The sequence below is a fragment of the Sminthopsis crassicaudata genome, chromosome 2 (genome assembly GCF_048593235.1).
Source record: "Sminthopsis crassicaudata isolate SCR6 chromosome 2, ASM4859323v1, whole genome shotgun sequence".
Classification (NCBI taxonomy): domain Eukaryota; kingdom Metazoa; phylum Chordata; class Mammalia; order Dasyuromorphia; family Dasyuridae; genus Sminthopsis; species Sminthopsis crassicaudata.
The window spans coordinates 676,899,915-676,925,878 of record NC_133618.1 but is presented as its reverse complement, the minus strand read 5'-3'; the positions used below and the strand labels follow the sequence as shown (position 1 = coordinate 676,925,878).

At 57.5% G+C, this 25,964-nt stretch overlaps 1 protein-coding gene across 4 annotated transcripts in view; it reads right to left on the bottom strand.

Moving 5' to 3' along the window:
• Positions 1-25,964, bottom strand: part of PTPRE (protein tyrosine phosphatase receptor type E) — a 147,562-nt gene that overhangs the window by 15,916 nt on the left and 105,682 nt on the right. For 2 of the 4 annotated variants that reach the window (XM_074297164.1, XM_074297165.1), the window contains exons 1-10: positions 21,131-21,416; positions 18,208-18,307; positions 17,868-17,941; positions 14,468-14,604; positions 12,367-12,457; positions 11,133-11,209; positions 10,847-10,883; positions 10,009-10,106; positions 5,410-5,529; positions 4,325-4,488 (exon numbers count right to left, since the gene is read on the bottom strand). In XM_074297164.1, coding sequence (XP_074153265.1) covers positions 4,325-4,488; positions 5,410-5,529; positions 10,009-10,106; positions 10,847-10,883; positions 11,133-11,209; positions 12,367-12,457; positions 14,468-14,590 — 710 coding nt within the window. In that variant the 5' untranslated portion in view covers positions 14,591-14,604; positions 17,868-17,941; positions 18,208-18,307; positions 21,131-21,416. Of the gene's footprint in view, positions 1-4,324; positions 4,489-5,409; positions 5,530-10,008; positions 10,107-10,846; positions 10,884-11,132; positions 11,210-12,366; positions 12,458-14,467; positions 14,605-17,867; positions 17,942-18,207; positions 18,308-21,130; positions 21,417-25,964 lie in introns of those variants that run through there. The other 2 variants (XM_074297162.1, XM_074297163.1) reach the window with 2 other exon arrangements.

Below are 25,964 nucleotides of genomic sequence, written 5' to 3'. Positions count from 1 at the left end.
CATTTCTCCCTCTGCTCTCCCTTACCAAAGTCACTCATACCATGACCTCTAATCCCCTGACCCCTCAATTCTTGGTCTCATCTGCACTAGCTACTCTCTCCTCTTCTCCCCATCCTGACTTCTTGGTGAATCAGTTCCCCTCTACACTGTCCTCTCTTGTCATCTCCTCCCCCAGCCCCTCCCTATGATTACATCCTGACAAGCCTCAGCCTGGGATTCTTTGTCTTTGTTCTTACACATACACTTTTGAATGCGGGTGGAGAAAATCATGTAATTCTGACTGGGTTCACTACAACTGGGCCCTCACTGCTGCCAGGAAAACTTTCTATACTTCCCTTATCAGCTCCCACTCTCCCTCTCCACCGAGGCTCCTCCCAAATCTTCTCGTCCCTCTTCAAAATTTCCACAGTTCCTCTCCCCCAAACAGAACTCATCATCCTTCCCCTGTAGCTCCTCTTCCCATCTTCCCTATCACTGTTGAGGGCGTCTCCCTCTTTCCAGTCCCAAAGGTTTACAATCTTGGAATCAGGCCAGATTCCTCTCTGTCTTTCACGAATCAAAACTTGTCAGATTTCACTCTTAGCAGCATCCCTGGTAAATTTCACCTCTGCAGCATCCCTGGTAGATTTCACCTCTGCAGCATCCCTGGCAGACTTCACCTCTGCAGCATCTCTTGCTGATTTCTTCCTCTGCAGCATCACTAGTTGTCTAATACCTGGTAGATTTCACCCCTGCAGCATCTCTTGCAGATTTCACCTCTGCAGCATCCCTGGTAGATTTCACCTCTGCAGCATCTCCTGCTGATTTCTTCCTCTGCAGTATTCCTTGTAGATTTCACTTCTGAGCATCACTAGTTGCCTAATCTCTGGTAGATTTCACCTCTAGTATCTCTGGTTGATTTCACCTCTGCAGCATCTCTGGTTGATTTCACCTCTGCAGTATTTTGACTACACCCCCTCTTCCACACTCCTACTGGTCCTGATCACATCACATCTGGATTATAACAAGCTTGGGTCTCCAACTTCTCCCCACCCCCGTGCATGTCCACAGGACTGCTGCCAAATCCATCTTCCTTGGATTGAGCTGGGAGTGACGTCCCATGGCCTCCTTGACCAAAGTCTCCACAATGGGGCTCTGATCTCCTTTCCTGGATTATCACACACCCTACACTTGCTCTACTGAACAAATAATTCAATTTCCCTCTTTGGCACAGCTACTTCCCCATGCCAAAATCTCATTCCTTCATCTACATCTCTAAGATCCTGAATTTCCTTTGAATCACATGGATTTTAGGTCCTACACACAGTCCTTGACTCCCCCACTTTCCAGAGCCCCTGCTCCAAATTCTTCCATTAGTACTTTGCACATTTATATCTCTGGGCATATGGCGGGGTTTCCCCATGAAATATAAAGTCCTTGACAACGGGAACCCTTTCACTTTTATCTTTTTATCTCCAGTGCCCAGCAAAATGCCTGGCTCACAGGAAGGGCTTAGGCATTTTAATGAAAAGCTAGCAAGAGGAGGAAATTGAGAGAAAGAAAAGGCCCAGCTAGGGGTGGGCAGACAGGCTCTATGATTGAGTACTGATGGAAGAGTAGTTTTATAACAGTTGTAGGGAAGGGGAGGAGAGTGAAACCTGAGGTCATGAGAGTAGGAGAGGGCACCCGAGGCCACAGCATCAGGAAGGGCCCTTGTGCAGGACCCTGAACTGGGCTTTGAGAGAAATTAGGGATCTAAGAAGCTTACAGGAGCAAGACCCACTTTCCAGACATGCAGGATAGCTTATGGAAAGGCAGAGAGAAGGCCATTATTCAATATATTATATTTATGACAACGATCATAGTAATAGCTTAAACTTATGTGGGACATTAACATTTACCAAATGCTTTATATCCTTCACCTAAGAGTCCAGCTGAAAGCCAATCTATAAATAATAAGTAGAGTCTCTCAGCAAGGATCTGAGTCCTCCCATTAACACGGTCCTTTGACTTAATTGCTCAGGGTATGTAGCAATGAGAAACCGAGCTGAAGCCCCCAAAGCAGTGATGGTGGCCTTGCTGTTCAATCCTCAGGAGAAAGAATCCTGGAACATGGAACATTCGCCTTGTCTTTCCCATTTCCACAGAGACAGTCACCTCGTGAACTTCCTTGCTAACAAGGGCACAGCATTTTAAGCTTCCATTAAGACACTGGTATTGGAAACTGGGGGTGAAGAGAAAGAGCAGGGAAGGAAGTAACAATAGCTGACATCTTTGTGGAATCTCCCTATGTTATGTCATTGGAGCCTCAGAGCAGCCCTATGAGGTAAGTGCTAACATCATTTCTTTTTAGAGGAAGAACCTGAGGTTCAGAGAGAGATTGACATGGCCAAGATCACCCAGCTATTAAATGTCAGAGGTTAGACCAGCTTCTCCGCATCTCCCTGGTTTATTTATTAAAGAAAATCACAGGTATTCCAGGAAGTCATGAGTAATAGTGATTGGTACTGTGATATCAGGGAAATCAAGGAACTTTGGACTGAGAATAGAAGGGCTGGGTTTAGATTTCATCTCTAATGCTTTCTAGTATGTGAATAGGAGAAAGTTATTTAATCCCTGATAGGTCTCAGTTTACCCAGATGCCAATGAGGGGATAGGACTGGAGTCCCTCTAACATCCCTTCCAGGTCTAAAAAAATTTGATAGTGGAGTAAACAATAGTTAAGCACCTATTATATGCTAGAATTTGTGCTAAGCACTTTATAAATCTAATCTCACTTGGTTTTCATAACCACCCTGGGAGATAGATGCTATTATTATCTCTATTTTTACAGTTGAGGAAACTGAGGCACATAGAGTAAGTGACTTGCCCATGATTACAGGGTCTGAAACAAGATCTGAATTCAGGTCTTGTTGACTCTACAACCAGTATTCTGTCTACTGCCACCCCTCACTCCCTCTATGCTTTTAAATATACTCAAATCAATAAAAGAAAGAACCCATCAACTATTAGGTCAATGCAACTGAAAAATTCAGAAAGTTACAATCACACACTGAAACAGAAGTACGGCATTAATAAATAAAACCAAAACCTCTGTTTTAGAATAAATGCTGATAAATCATTAGCTAATGACCTAAGAAAAGAAAAAAGACAACCAATGATCAAAAACTAAACGAAAAAAGCTGAATTTACAACCAATGAAGAAGAAATGAATAGAATAGGTAGAAATTATTTCACCCAATTTTATGCCAACAAAATCAACAATTTAAACGGATAAATAGATAAATATAAAAACCCCGAATGACAGAACAGGCAGTAGAGGACTCAACCCAATCTTAGAAAAAAATGAAATGCCATAGATTTGCTCTCAAAGGAAAAAAGATGTGAATTAAAATTTTAAAAACAACTAATATATCAATTGTTGAATTATAATTTAAAGGACAATTAATATAAAAGTTGTTGGCAAAAATAGGAAAAGTAAAAATATTGCCACTCATATCTTCAACATAGAGAAGAGCTAATCCAATTCTAATTGATCAATGATGGACAGAATCAGCTACATCCAGAAAAGGAACACTGGGAAATGAGTGTAAACTGTGAGCATTATTATTATTATTTTTTGTTTGTTTTTCTTCCCAGATTATTTTTAGCTTCCGAATACAATCTTCCTTTGCAACAACAACAACAACAACAATAAAATTCGGTCACATATATATTGTACCTAGGATATACTATAAGATATTTAATATGTATGGGACTGCCTGCCATCTAGGGGAGGGGGTGGAGGGAAGGAGGGGAAAAACTCGGAACAGAAGGGAATACAAGGGATAATGTTGTAAAAAAAAATTACTTATACATATGTACTGTCAAAAAATGTTATAATTATAAAAATTAATTTAAAAATCCCCCCCCAAAATATTGCCACTCTGATAGAAACATGAACTTGATACTGAATCCTGGGAGAGTCAAAATAGACAAAGAAAATTTAACCAGTATCCATAATAAAGACGGTACCACAAATTCCCATTTCCATGGCATCCTAGCATTTACAAAGGGCTTTCCTCTGAGTCCTGGTTCTGCCGCTTTTGAGCCATGTGATTTCTGGCAAGCCATGCTGAGCCTCCGTGTTTCCTAAATGACCTCGAAGGTTCCTTCTGGCTCCTAGGAGCCTCTGCATCAGCTTCCAACAATTACAATTTTCATTTTCAGAAGGACAAAAGGGATGGGAATGACCAGGCGGCTCCGCGGCTGCCCTGGAATTATTTCTGATCTGAGATAATGGGACAGGAAGGTCACCACGCTTGATGTCCAAACCAGTGGCTGATGACTGAGCCTTGGGACTTACCTGCAGTGAACGGTGATGGGCCCTGCGTGGGAAGGATTCAATGTCTTCACTTTTTTCAGAAACTTCAGCATCCCAATGGGGGTGAAGGGCACCCCGAAGTCGGGCCAGCTGGTGAAGTGAAGCTGGGTCACCAGCCGGGGGGCTTTGCAGCCATCATGAAGCTGCTGAGACACAAGGAAATACAGGTGAGCCTGGTGGGGGGCAGTAGTTAGCCCTGGCCCTCATAGGCGGCTGGAAATCCCGCCTGCCTCCCCTCAGGGCTGCAGGGACATTACAGGGAAAGGTGCCAATCCAGAAACCTAATTGCTGGGGGTGAAGTCAAGCCATTGGGGGATCCCTATCTTACTTGAAGCACTCCTGGCAGGAAGACACAGTTTCACCTCCCACAGACACTAGGTATGTGTCCTGGGTTCAAAGACCCTTGACTTTTTTGAGACTCAAGTTTCTCACCTGTAAAATGGGGATAATAACACCTTTGGTGCCCACCCTGCAGGACTGTTGCCACACTCAAATGAAATGATATAATTAAAGCACCTGAGGACTATAAGGCACCATGGAAGTAGACGCCAACATCATTATCCCCAGCGCCTGGCACGTATGAGGCCCTGAATAAACGCTTGTTAAATGACTGATTATGACACTCAACCAGATTTCCCACTGGACACAGGAATCCAGAGAGCGGCTGTCACATGTTACCTGCAGCGTCATCCTAAGCTTGGAACAAAATAACCCTCAGCAGGTGCCCCCATTTTCTAGAGGGGGAAGCCCAGGGCCACAATGGCCAGAGGCCTCTCGTTCTTAGACAAGCCTCAGAGTCTGCTGCCCAGGAGCCTAGTAATCTGGATTTCCCACCAAGAACGGGCCAGAAAAAGCAAGTGGAGAAGTGGGGGGGGGGAGGCCAGGGGATGGATGGCCTGATGTAGAGGGGGAGAGACAGAGAGAGGGGGAACAGCAGAGACTGCAGGCTGATTATTTCTCGGGAGGCTGAGGGTTTGCCCTGAGAAACTCCCAGGCCTCTGTTTTGGCAGGGACGCTACCTGGAATCACAGAACCCCCAACCACAGATTGCTGCAAGCAGTGCTCACCGACTGTATGCAAAATTTCCGAATGGTGTAGTCTACCAGGACGATGCAGTCTTCCACCGAGACTCGGATGTTTCCATACATCCAGCATCCCTGGTCCGGCCAGTACTGATGGCATTTCTCCTGAAAGAATAAGGAGGAGAGGTTAGCAGGTTGGTGACTCCTGCCTGCACACAGTCACACACACAGTCACACACACAGTCACACACACATACACACTCACACACAGTCACACACACACACACACACACACAGTCACACACACACACTCACACACACTCACACACACACACTCACACACACATACACACTTACACTCACACATACACACACATACACACTCACACACACACACTCATAAACACATACACACATACACACCCCTGCAGAGGAACAATCAGAGGAATCTCAGTGAAGTCCTTCTAAGGCGGGAGAGCTGGGGACATGGGAACATTCGAGCTCTTTCCCTGTGAATACCCACGTTCAATAATTTCTCCACCCAAAGAAGGGCTGGTACCGGGGTCCTTGCCTGATGACTGTAGAACTTAAACCTGAAAGGGGCCTTGGAAATGACCGGCTCCGGCCTTCCCAGTTCTGAGGAGGCCGAGGGCGAGGAAGGGAAATCATTTGGCCAAGTCCCCCCAGCACATGGGGTCACTGGGCACTTTCCTCTCCTAAGCAAGTACCAAATTCTGCTGATTGTGTCTGAATGTCTGGCCCTCACCCAGGGGCTGCTTCCTTCCAGAAGCCCATCCTGATTCCCGTTCGTTGTTAGCACTTCCTCCTTCCTCAGGCTGCTGTGTTTAAGGCCTGTGTAAGTGGGGCCTCCCCTTGGCAGATTTTGGCAGTCCAGGCCCCCATCCCAGCTCAGGGCCTGGCACATAATAGCTGCTTTAAAAATAATTGCTGGCTAATGTTTCCTTTTCTTTATTTTTCTTGCTTTTTTGTATTTCCTTTTGCAACATTACTATGCAGAAATATGTTTCACCGGACTCTTTACTCATAGAATCGATAGCATATTGCTCGTCTTCTTAAAGGGGAGGGAAGGGAATTTGGAAGTCAAATTTAAAAAAAAATGAATGTTAAATTTTCAAAATGCAACAGGAAAATCTTTAATGAAATAAAATATATTCTAAAAATAACTGTTGGATTGGAGGAAATGTTATGAATCATTGAAGAAGCTCGTGGGGGCTCAGTCCCAAGTGGGGGACTGCAGCCTCTACCAAGCAGAAGAGGGGTCTCATCTGAAGGTCCTCAAAGGGAGCTCTTTCTGTGCCATTTATTAAATGGCTCCTTTTTCTAGGCACAGCAGGACCCGTATTCTAAATGAGATGGAACACCAAGAAGCAGCAGCAGGTGAGGGGAAGGGGGGGAGGCGAAACTGTTCCCTTTAATCTGTAAAATGATCACCCTGAAATTGTGTCCCTTCTGCTCTGGAAAAGAAGGGAGATTCCTGGTCTCCCAGGCTCCAGAGAGTATGAGAGAGAGCCTACTTCCCAGGCTGGGCTTTCCTGAGGCAACCCCCCCCCCACTGATCTTTTGGGGACGCTGAGCCTTTTCAGGTTATTCTGAGTTCTTTCAGGCCTTTAAAATGACGGGGAGACCTGGGCCTGATACTGACAAGGACCCGGGCCTGGGGACTCGGCCTTTCTTTTCCACTTGAGCCTCAGACTCCAATAAAAGCCAATTCTAAACTCCAGATTTGTGCAGAATGTCCGGAGTAGGGCTTAGCTGCCTCCCAGGACTCCCTTCTCAGGGCCAGCCTCATAGTGCAGATGGGGAAACTGAGGCCAGGTGGTCAGAGGGTCTGTGCCCTCTGTGCTAAAGGGGCGGGAGGAGGAGATGCTGCTCCCTCTCCCCCAAGGCATTGTGGATTAAACAATTGGGACCTGACACTTGTGCTTTTTCAGGAAATGGCCCCCAGGGTGGGGGTGGGGTGGGGGCAGTTTCCAATCAGAAACAGGAACTTGGAGGAAGGATTTGGTTAGAAATGATTAATCTCCAAAGAGAGAAAGGGCGGGGGCTGGGAGGAGGAGCTCCAGTGACTGGGAGGGGGCAGGTCCAGCGCTCCCAGGCTCCTCCAGGCCCTTCCTCGGCCCACCAGGGTTGCCATGACTGGCAGCCAGTTTACCAGAAGCGTCTGCAGATCAGAGGCTCCTCTCAGTGGGGGCGGGGGGCAGTGACGGCAGCCGGGGGTCTCCCCCAGTCAGGGTTCTCTGGACTGGGAAAGTTAGGAGGGTCTGCAGAATGGCCGCACCTCCGAAGGAGGGGCTCTGGTCCCTGGCTTTGGGGTCCCCCAGCTCCGAACCTGTGCTTAGAGCAGCCTCGGGTCCATGGGCCGCCGGCTCCTGGGAATGCCCCCTTCCTACCCTCCCCAGTCCCCGCTGTCGGGATGAGCCCCCCCAGCCCCGGCCCAGTCCCCGCTGTCAGGATGTCCCGGCCCAGTCCCCGCTGTCAGGATGTCCCGGCCCAGTCCCCGCTGTCGGGATGTCCCGGCCCAGTCCCCGCTGTCGGGATGAGCCCCCCCAGCCCCGGCCCAGTCCCCGCTGTCGGGATGTCCCGGCCCAGTCCCCGCTGTCGGGATGAGCCCCCCCAGCCCCGGCCCAGTCCCCGCTGTCGGGATGAGCCCCCCCAGCCCCGGCCCAGTCCCCGCTGTCGGGATGAGCCCCCCCAGCCCCGGCCCAGTCCCCGCTGTCGGGATGAGCCCCCCCAGCCCCGGCCCAGTCCCCGCTGTCGGGATGAGTCCCCCCAGCCCCGGCCCAGTCCCCGCTGTCGGGATGAGCCCCCCCAGTCCCGGCCCAGTCCCCGCTGTCGGGATGAGCCCCCCCAGCCCCGGCCCAGTCCCCGCTGTCAGGATGTCCCGGCCCAGTCCCCGCTGTCGGGATGAGCCCCCCCAGCCCCGGCCCAGTCCCCGCTGTCGGGATGAGCCCCCCCAGCCCCGGCCCAGTCCCCGCTGTCGGGATGAGCCCCCCCAGCCCCGGCCCAGTCCCCGCTGTCGGGATGAGCCCCCCCAGCCCCGGCCCAGTCCCCGCTGTCGGGATGAGTCCCCCCAGCCCCGGCCCAGTCCCCGCTGTCGGGATGAGCCCCCCCAGTCCCGGCCCAGTCCCCGCTGTCGGGATGAGCCCCCCCAGCCCCGGCCCAGTCCCCGCTGTCAGGATGTCCCGGCCCAGTCCCCGCTGTCGGGATGAGCCCCCCCAGCCCCGGCCCAGTCCCCGCTGTCGGGATGTCCCGGCCCAGTCCCCGCTGTCGGGATGAGCCCCCCCAGCCCCGGCCCAGTCCCCGCTGTCGGGATGAGCCCCCCCAGCCCCGGCCCAGTCCCCGCTGTCGGGATGAGCCCCCCCAGCCCCGGCCCAGTCCCCGCTGTCGGGATGAGCCCCCCCAGTCCCGGCCCAGTCCCCGCTGTCGGGATGAGTCCCCCCAGCCCCGGCCCAGTCCCCGCTGTCGGGATGAGCCCCCCCAGCCCCGGCCCAGTCCCCGCTGTCGGGATGAGCCCCCCCAGCCCCGGCCCAGTCCCCGCTGTCGGGATGAGCCCCCCCAGCCCCGGCCCTCGGCAGCACCTTGGACAGGGCCCGCTCTCCCCTTCCTTGGTGCTCCCGGTTGCCGGGCTTCGGTAATGGCCGTTTCTGGGCTTCTGGAAATGAGCTTCCCGAGGCCGGCCCGGACGGGCCGAGAAGCCCTGAGCCCCGCCCCCCCCCCCCCCCCAGAGCTTGGGACTGCGGCCGGGGAAGCCGGCTGAGCGCCCACAGACACAAGCGGGAGCCTCCCCCCCCAGCCAATGGCCCCCAGCGCCTTCTGGCGTCCCTAAAAATGTGAGAGGGCTGACCAGCCCGTTCTACAGATGGGTAAGTGGAGGCCACAGGGAGACCGAGCGATCCCATGGCTCCAAGTTCCTCCTGCCGAGGAAGGACGAGTTATGGTGGACCCAGGAGCCTCCCCGTGGGCCCCTCCTGCTGAGCCACCTTAGTGGGCCAGGGTCAGCTGGGAGGAAGGGGCGGCCTCTGGGAGCGCAGGACGGACCAGCCAATAGCCCCTTGGGAAAGTTTATAAATGTTTGACGCGGTGCCTGGCACACAGTAGGCGCTTAATAAAGGTAGCTGACGGCCAAGCCCAGAGAACAGGGCGCTGGGGTGGACACCCCAGGGGGATCTGGCTCCCTCCTCCCGGAGGCCTGAGCCCCTTTCCCTCCATCTCTTTCTCCAAAAAAAAACGAGGCCTTGACCCCCCCCCCCCTCGGGCAGCGCCCTTCAGGCCCAGACTCAACCCCTCCCAAGGTCCTCCCCCCCAGGGGCAGCGTCTCCCCTTGTCTCTGCCCCTGCCCCCCCCCCCCCAAGCCTCTATCCAAGGCCTGGGCGCCCCTCCCTGGGGAGGAGGAGCTTCATCACTCACGTTCCCCTCCCCCTGCCTGCCCCCCCCTTCTGAGCCGGCCCCACCCAAGGCTGCCTCCCACCGAGAAGAGCCCCTGGGTCAGCTGAGCCCTGACCAGGCCTTTCCCTCCTCAGCACTGGGGGGGCGGGGGGAGGGGGGGAGGAACCTCGGCATTAGTCACCGCGGGAGGGGGAAGGGAAGTGGTTAGTGCGGGCGGCCCCAGGCCAGAGCCCTCACCTCTTTCCTCTCTTTCAAGTTGGTCAGCATGACGATGGTGGCGGACTTCTGCTCCCAGATCATCCTCCAGAAGTCATTGACCGTCTCTTGTTTGGGGCCTGCGGAGATTAGGGGGGCCCGGTCAGATGGCACCAGGCAGCCTGAGGACCCCAAATGAGTGCTCCCCTGGCCCAAGGACCCCAAATGAGTGCTCCCTTGGCCCAAGGACCCCAAATGAGTGCTCCCCCGGCCCGAGGATCCCCAAATGAGTGCTCCCCCCAGCCTGAGGACCACAAATGAGTGCTCCCCCCTGGCCCGAGGACCCCAAATGAGTGCTCCCCCCACCTGAGGACCCCAAATGAGTGCTCCCCCCAGCCTGAGGACCCCAAATGAGTGCTTCCCCTGGCCCGAGGACCCCCAAATGAGTGCTCCCCCCAGCCTGAGGACCCCAAATGAGTGCTCCCCCCACCTGAGGACCCCCCAAATGAGTGCTCCCCTGGCCCAAGGACCCCAAATGAGTGCTCCCCCCACCTGAGACCCCCCCAAATGAGTGCTCCCCCTGGCCCGAGGACCCCAAATGAGTGCTCCCCCTGGCCCGAGGACCCCAAATGAGTGCTCCCCCCTGGCCTAAGGACCACAAATGAGTGCTGAAGGATGCACCTCTATGCTAGCCTGTGCCCACCCGTGCTAAGGACCTGCCCTCCCACGCCACAACTCTGCCCATCTGTGCCCGCCTGGCCCAGGCCTGAGTGCCCACAGGGCCACACTCTCCCCACAGGCTAGCAGACTCCCGCACTGCTGCTCCCTCCCCAGTGAGAAGGGGGCAAAGGGGCAGAGAGGAGGCGGGCGAGCGCTTTACCTTGAGCAGCGATGAACTTGTTCTTCTCTTTGTAGCCCTGAGGAAAGAAACCGGGGCTGGTGACTGGCGGCCGGTGCCCGCCGGGAGGGGGCGAGCCCGGGCTGGGGGCTTCACATGGCCCAGGGCACCCGCCACGCCTTCCAGCCCGGGGACCCCGAGAGCCTCTGGGAGCCGACCCTGGAGGCTCTACTTGAACCCAGGTGGCGCTCTGCCCCGGAAGCCGACCCTGTGCCCGCTGTGGCCCCTGCCAGTCTCGGGCGGCCTAGAGGGAGAAACCCCGGCTTACGTCGATGTAGGAAGCATTGATGTAGTCCGAGCACGGGATCCCGTCCACCTGGCTGAGAATCACCCTGGAGTGGTCATCTGCATGGGAGAAAGGGGGCGTCAGCAGAGAGGCGCCCCCGGCCAATCCAGCCACGTCCGCCATGCCGCCCGGGACCTCGGGGGCAGCCTGCAGCCCCTGACTGACCCAAGCAAGGGGAGTCCTGGGGGGAGCTCTGATTCTGGGGGCCCGAGTCACTGGGTGCTTTGGACTCTGAAGTCCAGACCTCGATCCCTTCCCAGGAGTTGGGGATCCCTTCCTGGGGGCCGGGGATCCTTTCTCGGGGGGGGGGGCGGGATCCCTTCTCAGGTGCTGGGGCCCCCAGAGCCTCTCCCGCCCAGCTCTATCGGATGCTGCTCAGGGTGACAGGACCCCCTCTGCCCCCGATTTTCCACTTCCCGTTATGCCAACTGGTGCCTGCCTTGGACTCTAACGTCCCCCGGGGCCCAGGGCCTTGCACACAGCCCGGACTGGGGCTGCTCAGGGGCCCCGAGAAAGTGGGGGGCCCGGCCCATTAGTGCTCAGATTTCTCCTTTTTTTTCTTTCCTGTGGCTGGGGTTAAGTGACTTGCCCAGGGTCACACAGCCAGGAAATGTTAAGTGTCTGAGACCAGATTTGAACTTGGGCCCTCTTGACTTCAGGGCTGGTGCTCTATCCGCTGCGCCCCCTAGCTGCCCCTCAGATTTCTCTTCTTGACCCCGGACTTGGCAGCAGGGACCCAGAAGCCTTCGTGTCCGGCCCGGGGAACAAGCCACCAGAGGGACCCTTTCAAGGTGGGCCTGGCTCTGGACACAGACTGGGCTCTGGCCTTTGGCCGAGGGGCCGGCAGCTAACCTCAGGCCCCAAGAGAGGCTCCTCCCAGAAGGCCCCTCTTCCCTCCCTCCTGCCCCCATGCTCTGATAGGAGCTGTAGACCCGTGGGAGCTGGAGGGAGGCCGGGGCAGGGGCTGGGGTGGAGGCGGGGGAGGCAGGCTCCCTGGCAGGGCTGAGGCGGGGGGAGCCTCCGGATGGGCCTCCTGAGGGAAGCTCCTGGGCCGGCTGTGTCACCTCCCCAGCGCCGGCCCCAGCCGGGGATTCCAGGAAGGCGAGATCTTCTCCGAGGGCCGCTATCTGGCCCGTGTGGGGGAGGGGAGCCGGGGGCTGGGCCGGGCCCCACGAGCCCCTCGTGCCCAGAGGAGGAGAAAGGCCGCGACACTCACTGGGCAGGATGTTGGGGTATCTGTTCTTTTCCCTGTTTTCCTCCTTGTTGGCCATTTCGAACGTTCCTTGGGTGTGTCCCGAAGGCAAGGACTGCAGAGAGAGGGTGGAGTTAGCCCCGCTGCGGGAGGGCAGAGGCTGCCCGGACCCCCCAGGCTCCCACCCTCCCAGCCCCCCAGGCCCCCTGCTGCAGAAAGCTCCTCTCTGAGCCTGGGCTTTGTCCACAGCCCAAGGGGGCCGACCCGGCCCAGCCCAGGTTACAGATGAGCAAACTGAGGCTCGGGGAGACTGTGAAGGGGACTCGGCTCGGCCGCCTCGGCCACTCGCTGTTGGGCCTTGGGCAGCTCCCCCCCATACATCGGACCGCCCAGTCATTCATCCCTTTGTTCACTTTGCTCACTCATTCCTTCCTTTGGAGACCCAGGAAGCTGGGCCGGGCTGGCCCCCCATCAGGCACCTCAGGTGCTCCAGGCCTGGGGTCAGGCCCCCCCAGCCTCCGCCCTGAAGGCTGACCGGGAAAGCTCAGAGGGGAGATGACGCTGCGCGTGGGCTGCCCCCGCTTGGAGAGGGCGCCACACTGAGTACAGCAGGTCTGATTCAGAGAGGGCTCTGCCCTCTCCCGAGACGCCCGCTGACCCCCGCCTCCGGCCTCTCTGACCCCCCCCCTCCCGAGCTGTGCCCCCCAGGCTGCCTCCCCCGGCCGCCCGCGGCCCCTCACGGAGGTTAGACCCGAAGGCCCAGCCCAGAGTGATGGGCTCCGAAGGCTTGTGACCGACTCTGAAGAGCCGCGGGAGCCCGGCTCTGGCCTGTGACTGTAAAACCGCACCCGGCGCTGCGCTGGAGCCCAGGCCAGGACCCGGGAAGACCGATGGAGGCCCGTCCTCGGCCGCTCCCCAGCTCTGGGGCCCTCAGTTTCCTCCTCTGTAAAATGGGGGTGATACAGCACCTCCCTCCCAGGGATGTCGGGGGATCAAATGAGAGAACTTCTTCAAAGCTTAGCACAGTGCCAGGCACACGGGAAGCGCCTTATAAATGCCAATTACTGTCATTATTCAAATAAAATGGGGGAAGTAATGACAAATCTGTCACTCTAGAAATTATATTTAATTATGGAGATATAGATTAAAGCCATCACTGTGTCTGCCATGATGGTTGCCCACAGGGCGGGGGCAGCGATGCCCATGGGCGGGGGGCTGGGAGAAGGCCGGACTGGAGTTCACTTTGCCACAGTGTGAGCCTGGCAAGGACGTCTGGTCCCACTTTCCTCCCAGACAGGCCCCGTGGGCTGGGGGCTCCTTCCTGCTCTACCTGTTGCACCCCCAGGGGCCCCAGAAGTGCCCAGGGGCCGGTTCTGAGGGTCCCAGAAGTAAGTTACGCTCCTACCTAGCGGGAAGAGCCCTGGAAGAACGGGCATGCACTGGGGAGGCGGGCACCCCGAGTCTGGCTGCCTGCCCCTCGGGCATCTGGACTGATGCTGCTGAGATGTCACTTCACTACGGGACCCCGACCTTGCCAGCCTCCCGCAGGGCAGTCTATCACAGTGCCTGCATACAGTAAGCGCTTCATAAGTGCTTGCTGGCTTGCCCCGAGTGCCTCCTTTGGGAACCGGCTGTGGCTCCATGTGGCCAACGTGGGCCCGAGGCCGCGGTCTCTGCCCTCGGTGGGATTCTGGTGGACAGCCCCGGGGGGGGCACAGGGATTCTGGGAGATGTTGGGATTGCCAGCCCTGAGAGGAGGCGGAGGGCTGGACAGGAGCCTGGGCGTCGGGGGACCCGAGCTCCAGTCTCAGTTCTGCGCTCGGCCTGTGTGACCGGGGGGCATTTCTCGCCCTCTCCGAGCTCCCTTCTGGGCGTTGGGCTGGGTGCGTTGCCCCCTTGCTCCATGGACCCCGGGTAGCTGAGCCCCTTCTGTGTGCCAGCTGGGCGTGGGGCTCCGGTAGATGAGAATGGAGGCCCCCCCCAGGAGCTCAGGGGCCGGCGCAGCACCGGACGCCGCGTTCAGATCTTGGCTCTGCTTTGGGGGACAGCCCCCGATGCCCCTCCCCGCGCCTCCCCATCTGCCACAAGCCCCCTTGGCAGGCCCCGGGCGCCCGCAGGCACTCACGTTGAACTCTTCCCGGAACCTCTTGCAGTCGTCGGCCGAGCGCAGGCGGATCTCGTCCTCCAGGTGCTCCACGGGGATGGGGAAGTACTTCTTGGGCCCCGACGGCGAGCGGCTCAGGAGCATCACTCTTTGCTGCTCTGGGGGGGCAAGTCCGCGAGCCGTGAACTTGGGGGTCCGTCCTGAGGCCCAGGGCCCGAGGCCACAGCGGGGGGGCCAAGCGCCTGCATCCAGCCTCTGCACGCCCTTTGTTCAGACGCCTCCACTTTTGTAAACTGAGTCTGCGCGGTGCTTCTCCCATGCCGGACAACAGGACCCGGACAAAGCTTTGTTGTCTGAGTCCCAGCCCCCAGGGCTCAAGCCATGGGAGCTGATAATGCAGGGCCGAGGAGGAGTGGAGGGAGGAAAACTGGGGAAAGCCCCCCTCCCCCCCTTCAGAAAGAGAGCCGGCCCAAAGCCCAGCCTGGGGAGGCTCCGACTAATCAGGAAAAGGTGGGCCCCGGGGGCCCAGCCCCCTGCCCAGCCCCCTGCCCAGCCCCCTGCCCGGATCACGGCTCCACAAAGCGCTCTGAGCGCTGCCCGCTCCCCCGCCCACCTGTCAGGCGGGGCCCTATCACCATTTTACAGATGGGCAAACTGAGGCTAGCACAAGTGACCCGCTTAGGGTCACGCATGGGTCTAGAATCCAAGCCGAGACCTGTAGCCTCCTCCCTGCCCGGGAGGACTCTGCCAAGCCCCGAGGAGAGCTCTTCTCCCCCTCCCCCCTCTTCCAGGGGAACCCCCAGAGTGGGCAGTTGTTGGGGGGACGAGGAAGGGCTCAGGAAGGAGTAGGAGGAGGGGCAGCCAGCCTCCCCCAGGCCCCCACTGGCCAGCACCTCAGACCTCTGGCGGCCCATCAAGGAAAAGCCCAGGGGCCAAAGGCCTGGAGAGAGGAGCTGGGAGAGCTGAGGCAGCCCCCCTTCCCCTCCCCTCCTTCTCCCGGGGGCTCCCATGGAGACGAGCCCAGGCAGGCCACCCCATCCCCCGCCTGGCCCTGGGCTCTTAGGGGAGGCTGCTCCAGAGCCGCCCCCCAGGGCAGAACGTGCAGCAGTGACACTTCCCACTTAGTCAGTCCCGGCCACAAAGAGGAGGCCCTGGGGCGGGGGGGGGGGGCCTGGGTCTCTGGTCTCTGTGCCTCTGTAATTCTGTGTCTCTGGATCCCTGGATCCCTGTGTCTCTATGTCTCTGTGTCTCTGGATCCCTGTGTCTCTGGTCTCTGTGTCTCTGGATCCCTGTGTCTCTGGTCTCTGTGTCTCTGGATCCCTGTGTCTCTGGTCTCTGTGTCTCTGGTCCCTGGGTCTCTGGTCTCTGTGTCTCTGGTCCCTGGGTCTCTGGTCCCTGTGTCTCTGGTCTCTGTGTCTCTGGTCTCTGTGTCTCTGGTCTCTGTGTCTCTGGTCCCTGGGTCTCTGGTCCCTGTGTCTCTGGTCTCTGTGTCTCTGGTCTCTGTGTCTCTGGTCCCTGTGTCTCTGGTCCCTGGGTCTCTGGTCCCTGGGTCTCTGGTCCCTGTGTCTCTGTGTCTCTGTGTCTCTGTGTCTCTGGTCCCTGTGTCTCTGTGTCTCTGGTCTCTGTGTCTCTGGTCCCTGTGTCTCTGGTCCCTGTGTCTCTGTGTCTCTTTGTCCCTGGGTCTCTGGTCCCTGTGTCTCTGGTCCCTGTGTCTCTATGTCTCTGTGTCTCTGGATCCCTGTGTCTCTGGTCTCTGTGTCTCTGGTCCCTGTGTCTCTGGTCCCTGGGTCTCTGGTCCCTGTGTCTCTGGTCTCTGTGTCTCTGGTCTCTGTGTCTCTGGTCCCTGTGTCTCTGGTCCCTGGGTCTCTGGTCCCTGGGTCTCTGGTCCCTGTGTCTCTGTGTCTCTGTGTCTCTGTGTCTCTGGTCCCTGTGTCTCTGTGTCTCTGGTCTCTGTGTCTCTGGTCCCTGTGTCTCTGGTCCCTGTGTCTCTGTGTCTCTTTGTCCCTGGGTCTCTGGTCCCTGTGTCTCTGGTCCCTGTGTCTCTGTGTCTCTTTGTCCCTGGGTCTCTGGTCCCTGTGTCTCTGTGTCTCTGTGTCTCTGTGTCTCTGGTCCCTGTGTCTCTGTGTCTCTGGTCTCTGTGTCTCTGGTCCCTGTGTCTCTGGTCCCTGTGTCTCTGTGTCTCTTTGTCCCTGGGTCTCTGGTCCCTGTGTCTCTGGTCCCTGGGTCTCTGGTCCCTGTGTCTCTGTGTCTCTGTGTCTCTGTGTCTCTGGTCCCTGTGTCTCTGTGTCTCTGGTCTCTGTGTCTCTGGTCCCTGGGTCTCTGGTCCCTGTGTCTCTGTGTCTCTTTGTCCCTGGGTCTCTGGTCCCTGTGTCTCTGGTCCCTGGGTCTCTGGTCCCTGTGTCTCTGTGTCTCTGTGTCTCTGTGTCTCTGGTCCCTGTGTCTCTGTGTCTCTGGTCTCTGTGTCTCTGGTCCCTGGGTCTCTGGTCCCTGTGTCTCTGTGTCTCTTTGTCCCTGGGTCTCTGGTCCCTGTGTCTCTGGTCCCTGGGTCTCTGGTCCCTGTGTCTCTGTGTCTCTGTGTCTCTGGTCCCTGTGTCTCTGTGTCTCTGGTCTCTGTGTCTCTGGTCCCTGTGTCTCTGGTCCCTGTGTCTCTGTGTCTCTGGTCCCTGGGTCTTTGGTCCCTGGGTCTCTTTGTCCCTGGGTCTCTGGTTCCTGTGTCTCTGGTCCCTGGGTCTCTGGTCTCTGTGTCTCTTTGTCTCTGTGTCCCTGGATCCCCGGGTCTCTGTGTCCCCCGTCTCAGCCTGGCCCTGCTCTAGCCTGGGGGCCTGCGCCGGGTGAGTTGGGGGAGCTCCCTGTCACAGGAAGTCGCGGCCCCGGCACAAACCACTGCTCCTGCAGGTCTCACGGCCCGTTCTTCACCTTTTCAATGTGTTAAAAAACAAACCCAACAAAGCAAACGGGCCTGGGGCTGCCCGGGCCCCCTCCGGCCGGTGGCGACGTCCCGAGGGGGGCACGGCCCCCCAGCTTGGTGCCTTTAGTGCTCGGATTTGGGAGAGGGAGGACTCGGCGCCTGCTCCACCCCTGGACACGGGCACTGCCCCCGGCGCTGGCCGGCCCGGCCGCCCTTGGACCCCGGGCCCTTGGACCCCAACACCCGCCCGCTGGGAGCCGATGGGAAGGGGCCGGCACGGGCTGAGGGAGAGTTCTCCACAAAGCGGGAAACTGAGCCGCAGGGAAGCGGTTCTTGGACCCGGGCATCCGGCACCGGAGCTGCCGCCTCGTTATAAATTGGGGCAAATGGGAGCAGGAGCCCGAGCTTCCGCTCCCAGTGGGGAACAGCGGGGGGCGGGGGGGCCGAGGCAGAAACCCCCGTGGCCCGGGGGGGGGGGGGACCGAGCACGGCTGCCCCCCCTCGGCGTCCTACCTTGCTCCTCCAAGATGCCATTGGGGATCTTCTTGTCATTGGAGCTGACGGCCGCCTTCCTCTGCCGTCTGAACCTGGGGAGCAGACCCGGCGCGTTAGGGGTCCCCGGGGAGCGGCGCCCCGACTGCCCCCCGCCCGCGCCCCCCGGCCCCGGCCCGGACCCACCAGGTGAGGCGGCTGAAGCTCTTCCTGTTCATGGCTGGGGCCGGCAGAGCGCTCCCCCGGCCTCCGCCCAGCCCCGTGCCCGCCCCCCTCCCGCCGCCCCCGGCGCCCTCATTTCCTCCCGAGATCCTATCAGCACGAGCCCGGACGGGCCCGGCCGCGTCACAGCCGCGCCTACCTGAAGAAGTAGCTGCCCAGGAGCACGCAGAGGATGAGCAGCAGGACCAGCACCAGGGCGCCGATGAGCAGGGGCTGCGGGGCGCCGCCCTCCGGGGACCCTGGGAGGGAGACGGGAGCCTGGGGCCCGGCCGAGGCTGGGGGGGGGGGGGGGCAGCGGGACACTCTGACCACAGGCTCTTCCTCAGACCCACCCAGGGACCCCAGCCCTCAGCTCCCTGAGGCCCTCTGGAGGGCCGGAGGAACCGAGCACAGGACAGAGTGGCTGGAGCAAGAGCTGCCACAGCGGCTTTAACGGAAACAACCCGCAGGCCCCGAGTGGGAGCGAGCTTTTGTCCAGTCGGCTCCAGGGGAGGCGCGAGAGGGCACTTACCGGGCACCGCTGGGGAGCAGGCCCGGGGTGGAAACGCCCTCGCCAGGCCCGTCCCACAGGCTCTAACAAGTTCCTGGGCCCCGAGAGGCTGAACGGTCTCCCCGGGTCTGCGGCCACTAGGGTCGGAGACCAGCCTCGCACCCGGGCCTGCGGGCACATCCCCGGGCCGTGGGCGCCGCCGCCCCGCTGCACCCTTCCAGCAGCCCTGGGCCGGGGCAGCTCTTTCCACATTTTACAGATGAGGAAACTGAGGCACGCGGCTGGTCAGTATCTGAGGCTGGACTTGAACTCTGGGCTTCTGACCTCGAGCCACCGGCCTCTAAGAACGGAGCCGGCCCCAGTCCTCGACCCGTCCCTCCGCCCACCGCGCCAGGACACTGGACGGGCTGCTCCGGCGTTCTCCATCCGGGCCCGACGACTTGTTCCACCTCAGTGTCATGTGTGTAGAGACATGATGTGAAGAGAGTCCGGGGGCTCCACTGGGCTGACCGCCCGGGGCCTGCTTTCTTATGCCCACTTGCCTGTGCCCTCTCTCCTGGGCCCTCTCTCCTGTGCCCCTCTCCTGTTCCCCTCTCCTGTGCCCGTTCTCCTGTGCCCTCTCTCCTGTGCCCTCTCTCCTGTTCCCCTCTCCTGTGCCCGTTCTCCTGTGCCCTCTCTCCTGTGCCCCTTGCCTGTGCCCTCTCTCCTGTGCCCACTCTCCTGTGCCCCTCTCCTGTGCCCTCTCTCCTGGCCCCTCTCCTGTGCCCTCTCTCCTGGCCCCTCTCCTGTGCCCTCTCCTGTGCCCCTCTCCTGTGCCCGCTCTCCTGTGCCCGCTCTCCTGTGCCCCTCTCCTGTGCCTGCTCTCCTGTGCCCTTCTCCTGTGCCCTCTCTCCTGTGCCGCTCTCCTGTGCCCGCTCTCCTGGGCCCCTCGCCTGGGGCCCGCCTGCCCAGAGCTCTCGTCCCTCTGTTTTCCATGCTCACACACTGCCTGATTCCGGAGAACAGAGCCTCCCTTATTGCCCAGCGGGCAGGAGAGGCTGAGGGCCCGGCGGCCATTCCAAAGGCCGTGTGATCGGGGCAGCGCCCAGAGAGAGGGGGGCGCAAGCGTGGATGGAGCGGTTTCGCAGCCCCCAGGGTCCATCCATTTCTCCCCCTGCTCTGACATTCTCTCCCCACGGGACAAGTTTCCAGGACTGGCCGCCGTTAACCTAGATCCGTCACTGGCTACCTTGGGGGAGGGAAGGGAGGGGGAGAAAACAGGAGGCAAAGTTGGACAAAGATGGAGGCTGAAAACTGGCTTTACATGGATTTGGGGAAAAACTACTGGAAAGAGGGAGCCCCGATTTCTCTGCGTCCCGGGGCGAGCGTCAGCCCTGGAGCTGCCACGCGGGCCTGGAGGAAGCCCCGGCCCCCAGCCCACGGCCAGGAGCCGGCGGCAGAAAAGCCCAGTCTCGCGGAGCCCACGCCTGGACTCGACCTCCTCGGCCTCGTTCTTCCCTCGTCACAATTGCAGCGCGGCCCGAGATGGACGCGCCGGGGCTCGGAGCCTGGGCTCGGGGTGAGGGACCGAGCTCCCTCTGGCCGGATCTGAGCGGAGTCCCTCTGAGAAACTTCTTGGGCGTGACCCCTGAAGGTGACCGCTTTTGGCCGGCCTGTTGGCGGGCGTCGGCCAGGAGGGGCACGGTGCCCAGCGGGGGCATTGGCTAGGAGGGACGCCGTGCCCAGCGGGGGTGTCAGCCAGGAGGGGTTTGGTGCCCAGCGGGGGCGTCGGCCAGGAGGGGTCCGGTGCCCAGCGGGGGCGTCGGCCAGGAGGGGTTTGGTGCCCAGCGGGGGCGTCGGCCAGGAGGGGTCCGGTGCCCAGCGGGGGCGTCGGCCAGGAGGGGTCCGGTGCCCAGCGGGGGCGTCGGCCAGGAGGGGTCCGGTGCCCAGTGGGGGCGTCGGCCAGGAGGGGTCCGGTGCCCAGTGGGGGCGTCGGCCAGGAGGGGCGCGGGGCCCAGCGGGGGCGTCGGCCAGGAGGGGCGCGGGGCCCAGCGGGGGCGTCGGCCAGGAGGGGTCCGGTGCCCAGCGGGGGCGTCGGCCAGGAGGGGTCCGGTGCCCAGTGGGGGCGTCGGCCAGGAGGGGTGCGGTGCCCAGCGGGGGCGTCGGCCAGGAGGGGCGCGGTGCCCAGCGGGGGCGTCGGCCAGGAGGGGCGCGGTGCCCAGCGGGGGCGTCGGCCAGGAGGGGTCCGGTGCCCAGCGGGGGTGAGGGGCGGGAAGCCACCAGCAGAGGCTCTCCCTGTCCCATAGTTACGCCTCGGGCCTCGGCGCCCTGCAGAGGGCAGCTCGTGGCTCTGGAGTCGGGGAACCCGAGTTCAGATCTTGCTGCATCCCTGACACTGAATGTGTGCCTCAGTTTCCTCGTCTGTAAGATGAGCACAGCGACAGCGCCTCCCTCTCTGGGCCGATGGAGGACCAAAGGAGACAGCGGATAGAAGCCTCTGCAGACTGGGGCGCCTCTCGCTAATACTCCCGGAGTCCTCTGCATTTCTTCCGTGTGGGGGCCAGCGACACTGTCCCGTGCCTGATTTACCCACCTGTACAACGGGCGCCTTCCTACTCCCCTCTGGTACCCAGAGTCCGGCTCACTTCCGGTGGGAGGCCAGATTTCCAGGATCGAACCTGCTCCGGCCTCGGTCCGTGTGAGGAGCCCTTGGAGGAAAGGGGAGCTTTCTCCGCGTCGCCCTCTCCCCTCCCGCCCATGGGGGGCTCCCCCGAAAGCTGTCGGTCACGGACCGGACCCTGCGGGTGGGCGCCCGCTTCCCCAGCAGAAGGCCCCGGGAAACCAGCCCTTTCTCCGCGTCCCCCAGAACATCGGGGCCTAAGGGAGGGGGCCGAGTCACAGGACTCGGGGAGCTCCTCGTGCTGCAGGCCTAACCCAGAGTCCGTGGGCAGAAATCGGATCAGAGCTGACCCTCCTTTTCTGCAGGAGGAAGTGGAGCCTTCCCTTCGGTTCTTTAAAACATAATTCTGAGGGCCGCCCCCAGGCTCCCCCCATCCAAAGGGACCCCCAAGGGGGCGCTGACTCCCCCCTTTCGGAGGCCCACAGAAATGTCAGTTACCCTGGGCCTCGGGGAGCGGCTGTTGGCCGGGGAGAGGGAAGGGGGGAAGTGGGGGGTCGGATGTGTGGGCGGGGACGGCTCTGTTGGGAAATCTCCCACTTCTGCATTTGCCCCAGAGCCCTGGAAGCCAGCAGCTGCTATCCGGGGGTGGCAATGAGGAAAGGCAGGGAGGAGCCGGGAGGGCAGCAGGGCCCTCTGGGTGAGCTTCCTCCCACACGCACCGGTGTCCAGCCCGTTACCTGTGGAACAGGGTCCGGCCCACTTGTCGGGGCTCGCAGGCTGAGTTTTGCTTTATTTATTTTTGCCCTCCGACCTCTCCGGATCCACAGCCAAACCAACCCAAAGAGAGGGGAGATCGAAGGTGCATGTAGCATTCCCCACCCCTAGCCCCCCACCTCTCCAAGGGAAGGCGGGAGCCTCATCTCTCCTTCAGGGCCCGGCACACTGGCTCTGGCTGCCGGCTCTGCCTTCACTGCCATGGGGATGATTTTTCAGAGCACCACTGGCCAGTCAGACGCAAGCGATCCCAGGTGGGGGGAGGACCTATGGTTAGGGCACCTCCCTGAGAAAGCCTCCTGTTCTTCTGCGCCCCCAAAGCAGCTGGGAGGGAGGCCTGGAGGTCCGGGAGGGGGAAGGGGAACGAATCCTGGAGAACCCCCTCCGGGGAGCTCTTGGAGACATCGTCTCACTGCAGGCTTCCAGCTGCCCCTGGAGGAAGGCACTTCCGGGCTGGACTCTTGGGGTGACTGCTGAGCTCTGCAGCCCTGAGGTGGGCGCCCCTCAAGGGACCAAACCAGTGGGGCGGCAGGGGGGAGAGCGCCCGTGGAAGCTCCTCCACACAGAGGAGCCGGGGCTTTCTGCAGCTCCCAACCCAAGGTCCGGCTCTGCTGCCTGGGGGGCCTCCCACCTCTGACCTCTGGGGACCTGGGGGGTCAGAAGGAGGCTCCTCTGACTGAAACACTGGAAGGAAGCAGATAAACACTGGATCCTGCCCCAGGACTGGACAGAGCTCCCCGCTGGGTGTTAGAGGTCAGCCCCACGCCCATTCAGGAAAGCCGGTTGTTAAATCTGTCCCTGTGAGCATTTACACCCAGAAAATGGCAAATGCCACAAATCTGGCTTGTATGGTGGCACTTCCTGCGTCACTGGACCCTGCCCCGAGGATTGGACAGCTTGTCAAAGTCAGGAAAGGGATGGAGAAAACGCCAACCCAGATCAAACCTGAAAGCGTGCCATGTGAACATTAAAAAAGGAGAGAGCCTGTTGTTAAACAGTGACCAGCACTCCTTGTCCTGGCTCCACCAAGTAATAAAGTCACTCCACGGCTGTGGCGCTGAGTGTGTTCGTCAGTAAAATGGGCTGGATACGAGGCTAAGGTCTAATGTTCACCGTGCTGTTCTTTCTAAGATGTAATCTTCTCGGTTGAGGTTTCCCGGGGGTCTCCGGAGCAGCCTTTCCATTCAGTAATCACCGCAAGTGCAGTCAGGGGTTAAAGTCCACACCCTTCATTGTCTCTTTCCAAGGCTTGTCTCCTTTCCTGGGGCCCGGTTAGCTCTCTCAGGCCCATCTCTCTCTCTCCTTGGTTCCGAGATCTTGAGCTCCTGCCTCCGGTCCTTTGCATTCTCTGCCTCTGCCGGCTTCTCGAGGTCCTCCTGAAGGTGTCGTGGTTTCTGTGGGGGAGGCAGGAGGACCGCCCCGTCTCTGTCTTCCAGTTCTGATTCTGTTTGTCGGAGTTTATATGGTCTCTTATCATAGGTGTGAATCTTGTGGAACTAGAGTAAGTGCTACGGACATGCACTGAACTGGAGAACTGTTAAGCACCAGGCTAAGCAACCGTTGTCTCTATCAATTCTTAGCATCTTGTTTCAAGTTCTGGCCCACAACATCTCCCGCTTTCTTTTGTTTTAAAACAAAGGTGGTCATGACCTCCCTGACTTCTCAAGGAGGTGAGAACCCCCCAAAAAAGAGGTGATCACTCCTTCCCTGAGTGCTCAAAAAAGGGGTGAAAACACCACAAAAGGAGGTGATCATGCTCTCCCTGATGTCTCAGGAAGGGAGATGAAAACACCAAAGGAAATCGGAAATCAAATCAGATTAGTTTTCACTTGAAACAGGTCTACATAAATCCATCAATATGGGAGGTATTACACAAATTACATAAGCACATAGCATGTAATGTAACAAATAACATGAATCAACATGAGGAATTATACATGTCCATAAGTCCTAGAAATAGTCCAAAAGGAATCTATTGTCCATTAGTTTATGTGCCAGGAATCCAGTAATTCCTGCAAGTTCTGAAGTTCTGCAACAGTCTCATTATCAGCCATGCTCTTTCAGTGTCAGATGTTTCTTAGGTCTTCTCCTTTGTTTCGAGGTTTTTCTCTTTTTCTCTATCTCCAGGTGCTCTTTAGCACCCATCTGATTCCTTCTCCATCTGCAGAGATACAAGCAAGCCCTCTCTCCCAGGCAGTTAACCTATCTAGTCCCTTCTATTTACCACTTTCGGGATTTCTCCTCATCACCTGGTGATTACATTGGAGCTGCTTGCACTGGGCACTGCCTTTCTGTTGGGCTAAAAAAGCCTGTATTCTCCCCAGTTGTAATCCCTTTCTGCCATGTGATTGCTTCTCTGCTGATTGATCATATCAGAGTCCTGACCTTTTAAAGACTCTCTGGGTGTAACCTCTGCTGCCATCATGCCCCATCTGTCTTTTGATTGATATCTTGGGGCTGGGCTCCGCCTCTCATTTCCCTGGGTCAATCTACATTTCACCTGTTAGTTGGTCAAAAGTGATTCTACAATAACACCTGTTTGCCTATTTCATTGGGCTTGAATCCTACATAATTCATGATACTCCGAAAGCCACAAGTTTTGTCCAGGTTCTAAACATGTTGTTGCTGTGGATTTCCAGTCACTGGGGGCTAGGATTTCATAAGCCAAACTATCTAGTAACATTTTTTTTAAAATTTTTTTATTATATATATATATATATATATATATATATATATATATATATATATTTTTTTATATTATCCCTTGTATTCATTTTTCCAAATTACCCCCCCTCCCTCTATTCCCTCCCCCCGATGACAGGCAATCCCATACATTTTACATGTGTTACAATATAGTCTAGATACAATACATGTGTGTGAATATCATTTTCTTGTTGCACAATAAACATTAGAATCCGAAGGTACATGCAACCTGGGCAGACAGATATTAGTGCTAACAATTTACATTCACTTCCCAGTGTTCCTTCTCTGGGTGTAGCTACCTCTGTCCATCATTGATCAACTGGAAGTGAGTTGCATCTTCTTTATGTTGAAGATTTCCACTTCCATCAGAATACATCCTCATACACTATTGTTGAAGTGTACAGTGATCTTCTGGTTCTGCTCATTTCACTCTATCTAGTAACATTTTAACATAAGAGGATGTAGCCCCATAAAGAGTGCAACCTTTTTTCAAATCCTTAATTTTTTTCTAGATCAAAAGGAGTGTATCTTCTCTCTTTTGTTGACCTGAAGAGTCAAGCTCTTCAATCACAGGGGTATGCATTTATTAAATCAGAATTGTACTTAACTCCATTTTTATCTGATTCTTCATCCTTTCACCTAGTTTGTCTGGATCCTCCCTCTCCTGCTCTTTCTTCTTTTTCCTTATTCTATAACTTATATAATTTCCTAAAGCCAATTGTATTAAATTATATGTATTACTATAAGATATTTAATATGTATGGGAATGCCCGCCATCCAGGGGAGGGGGTGGAAGGAAGGAGGGGAAAAACTCGGAACAGAAGGGAGTACAAGGGATAATGTTGTAAAATTACCTATGCATATGTACTGCCAAATAAAATGTTATAATTATAAAAATTAAAAAAAATTATATGTATTAAATGTGTCTTTGGAAATTGAGTCAGGTCCATTACCACTGCAGAATTTACAAAGTTGCTCTTCTACTAATTTCTATTCCTCTGGATCCAATTCTTTTTCCTTAGAGAACCAAGGAGATTTACATTGCACAGTTTTTAAAAGTTCAGTGATCTGCTCCAAAATTATAATTAAACCTTGGTTTTTCATAAGTTTAACCAAGCTTTCGTCATTTTCATTTTGGTGGAGAAATCTCCTTTCTAAACATTTGTCCCGTTTTAGCTGGAATGCTACTTTAGCCCTTTACAAAGTTTCCTTCTTGTACTCACCCTAATTTCTGGGTCACAGAGACTTTTTCACTGAGCTTAGGATTGTGTCAGCCCCATGTTTAGACGCCAAAATGTAATCTTCTCCATTAAGGTTTTCCTTGGGGTCT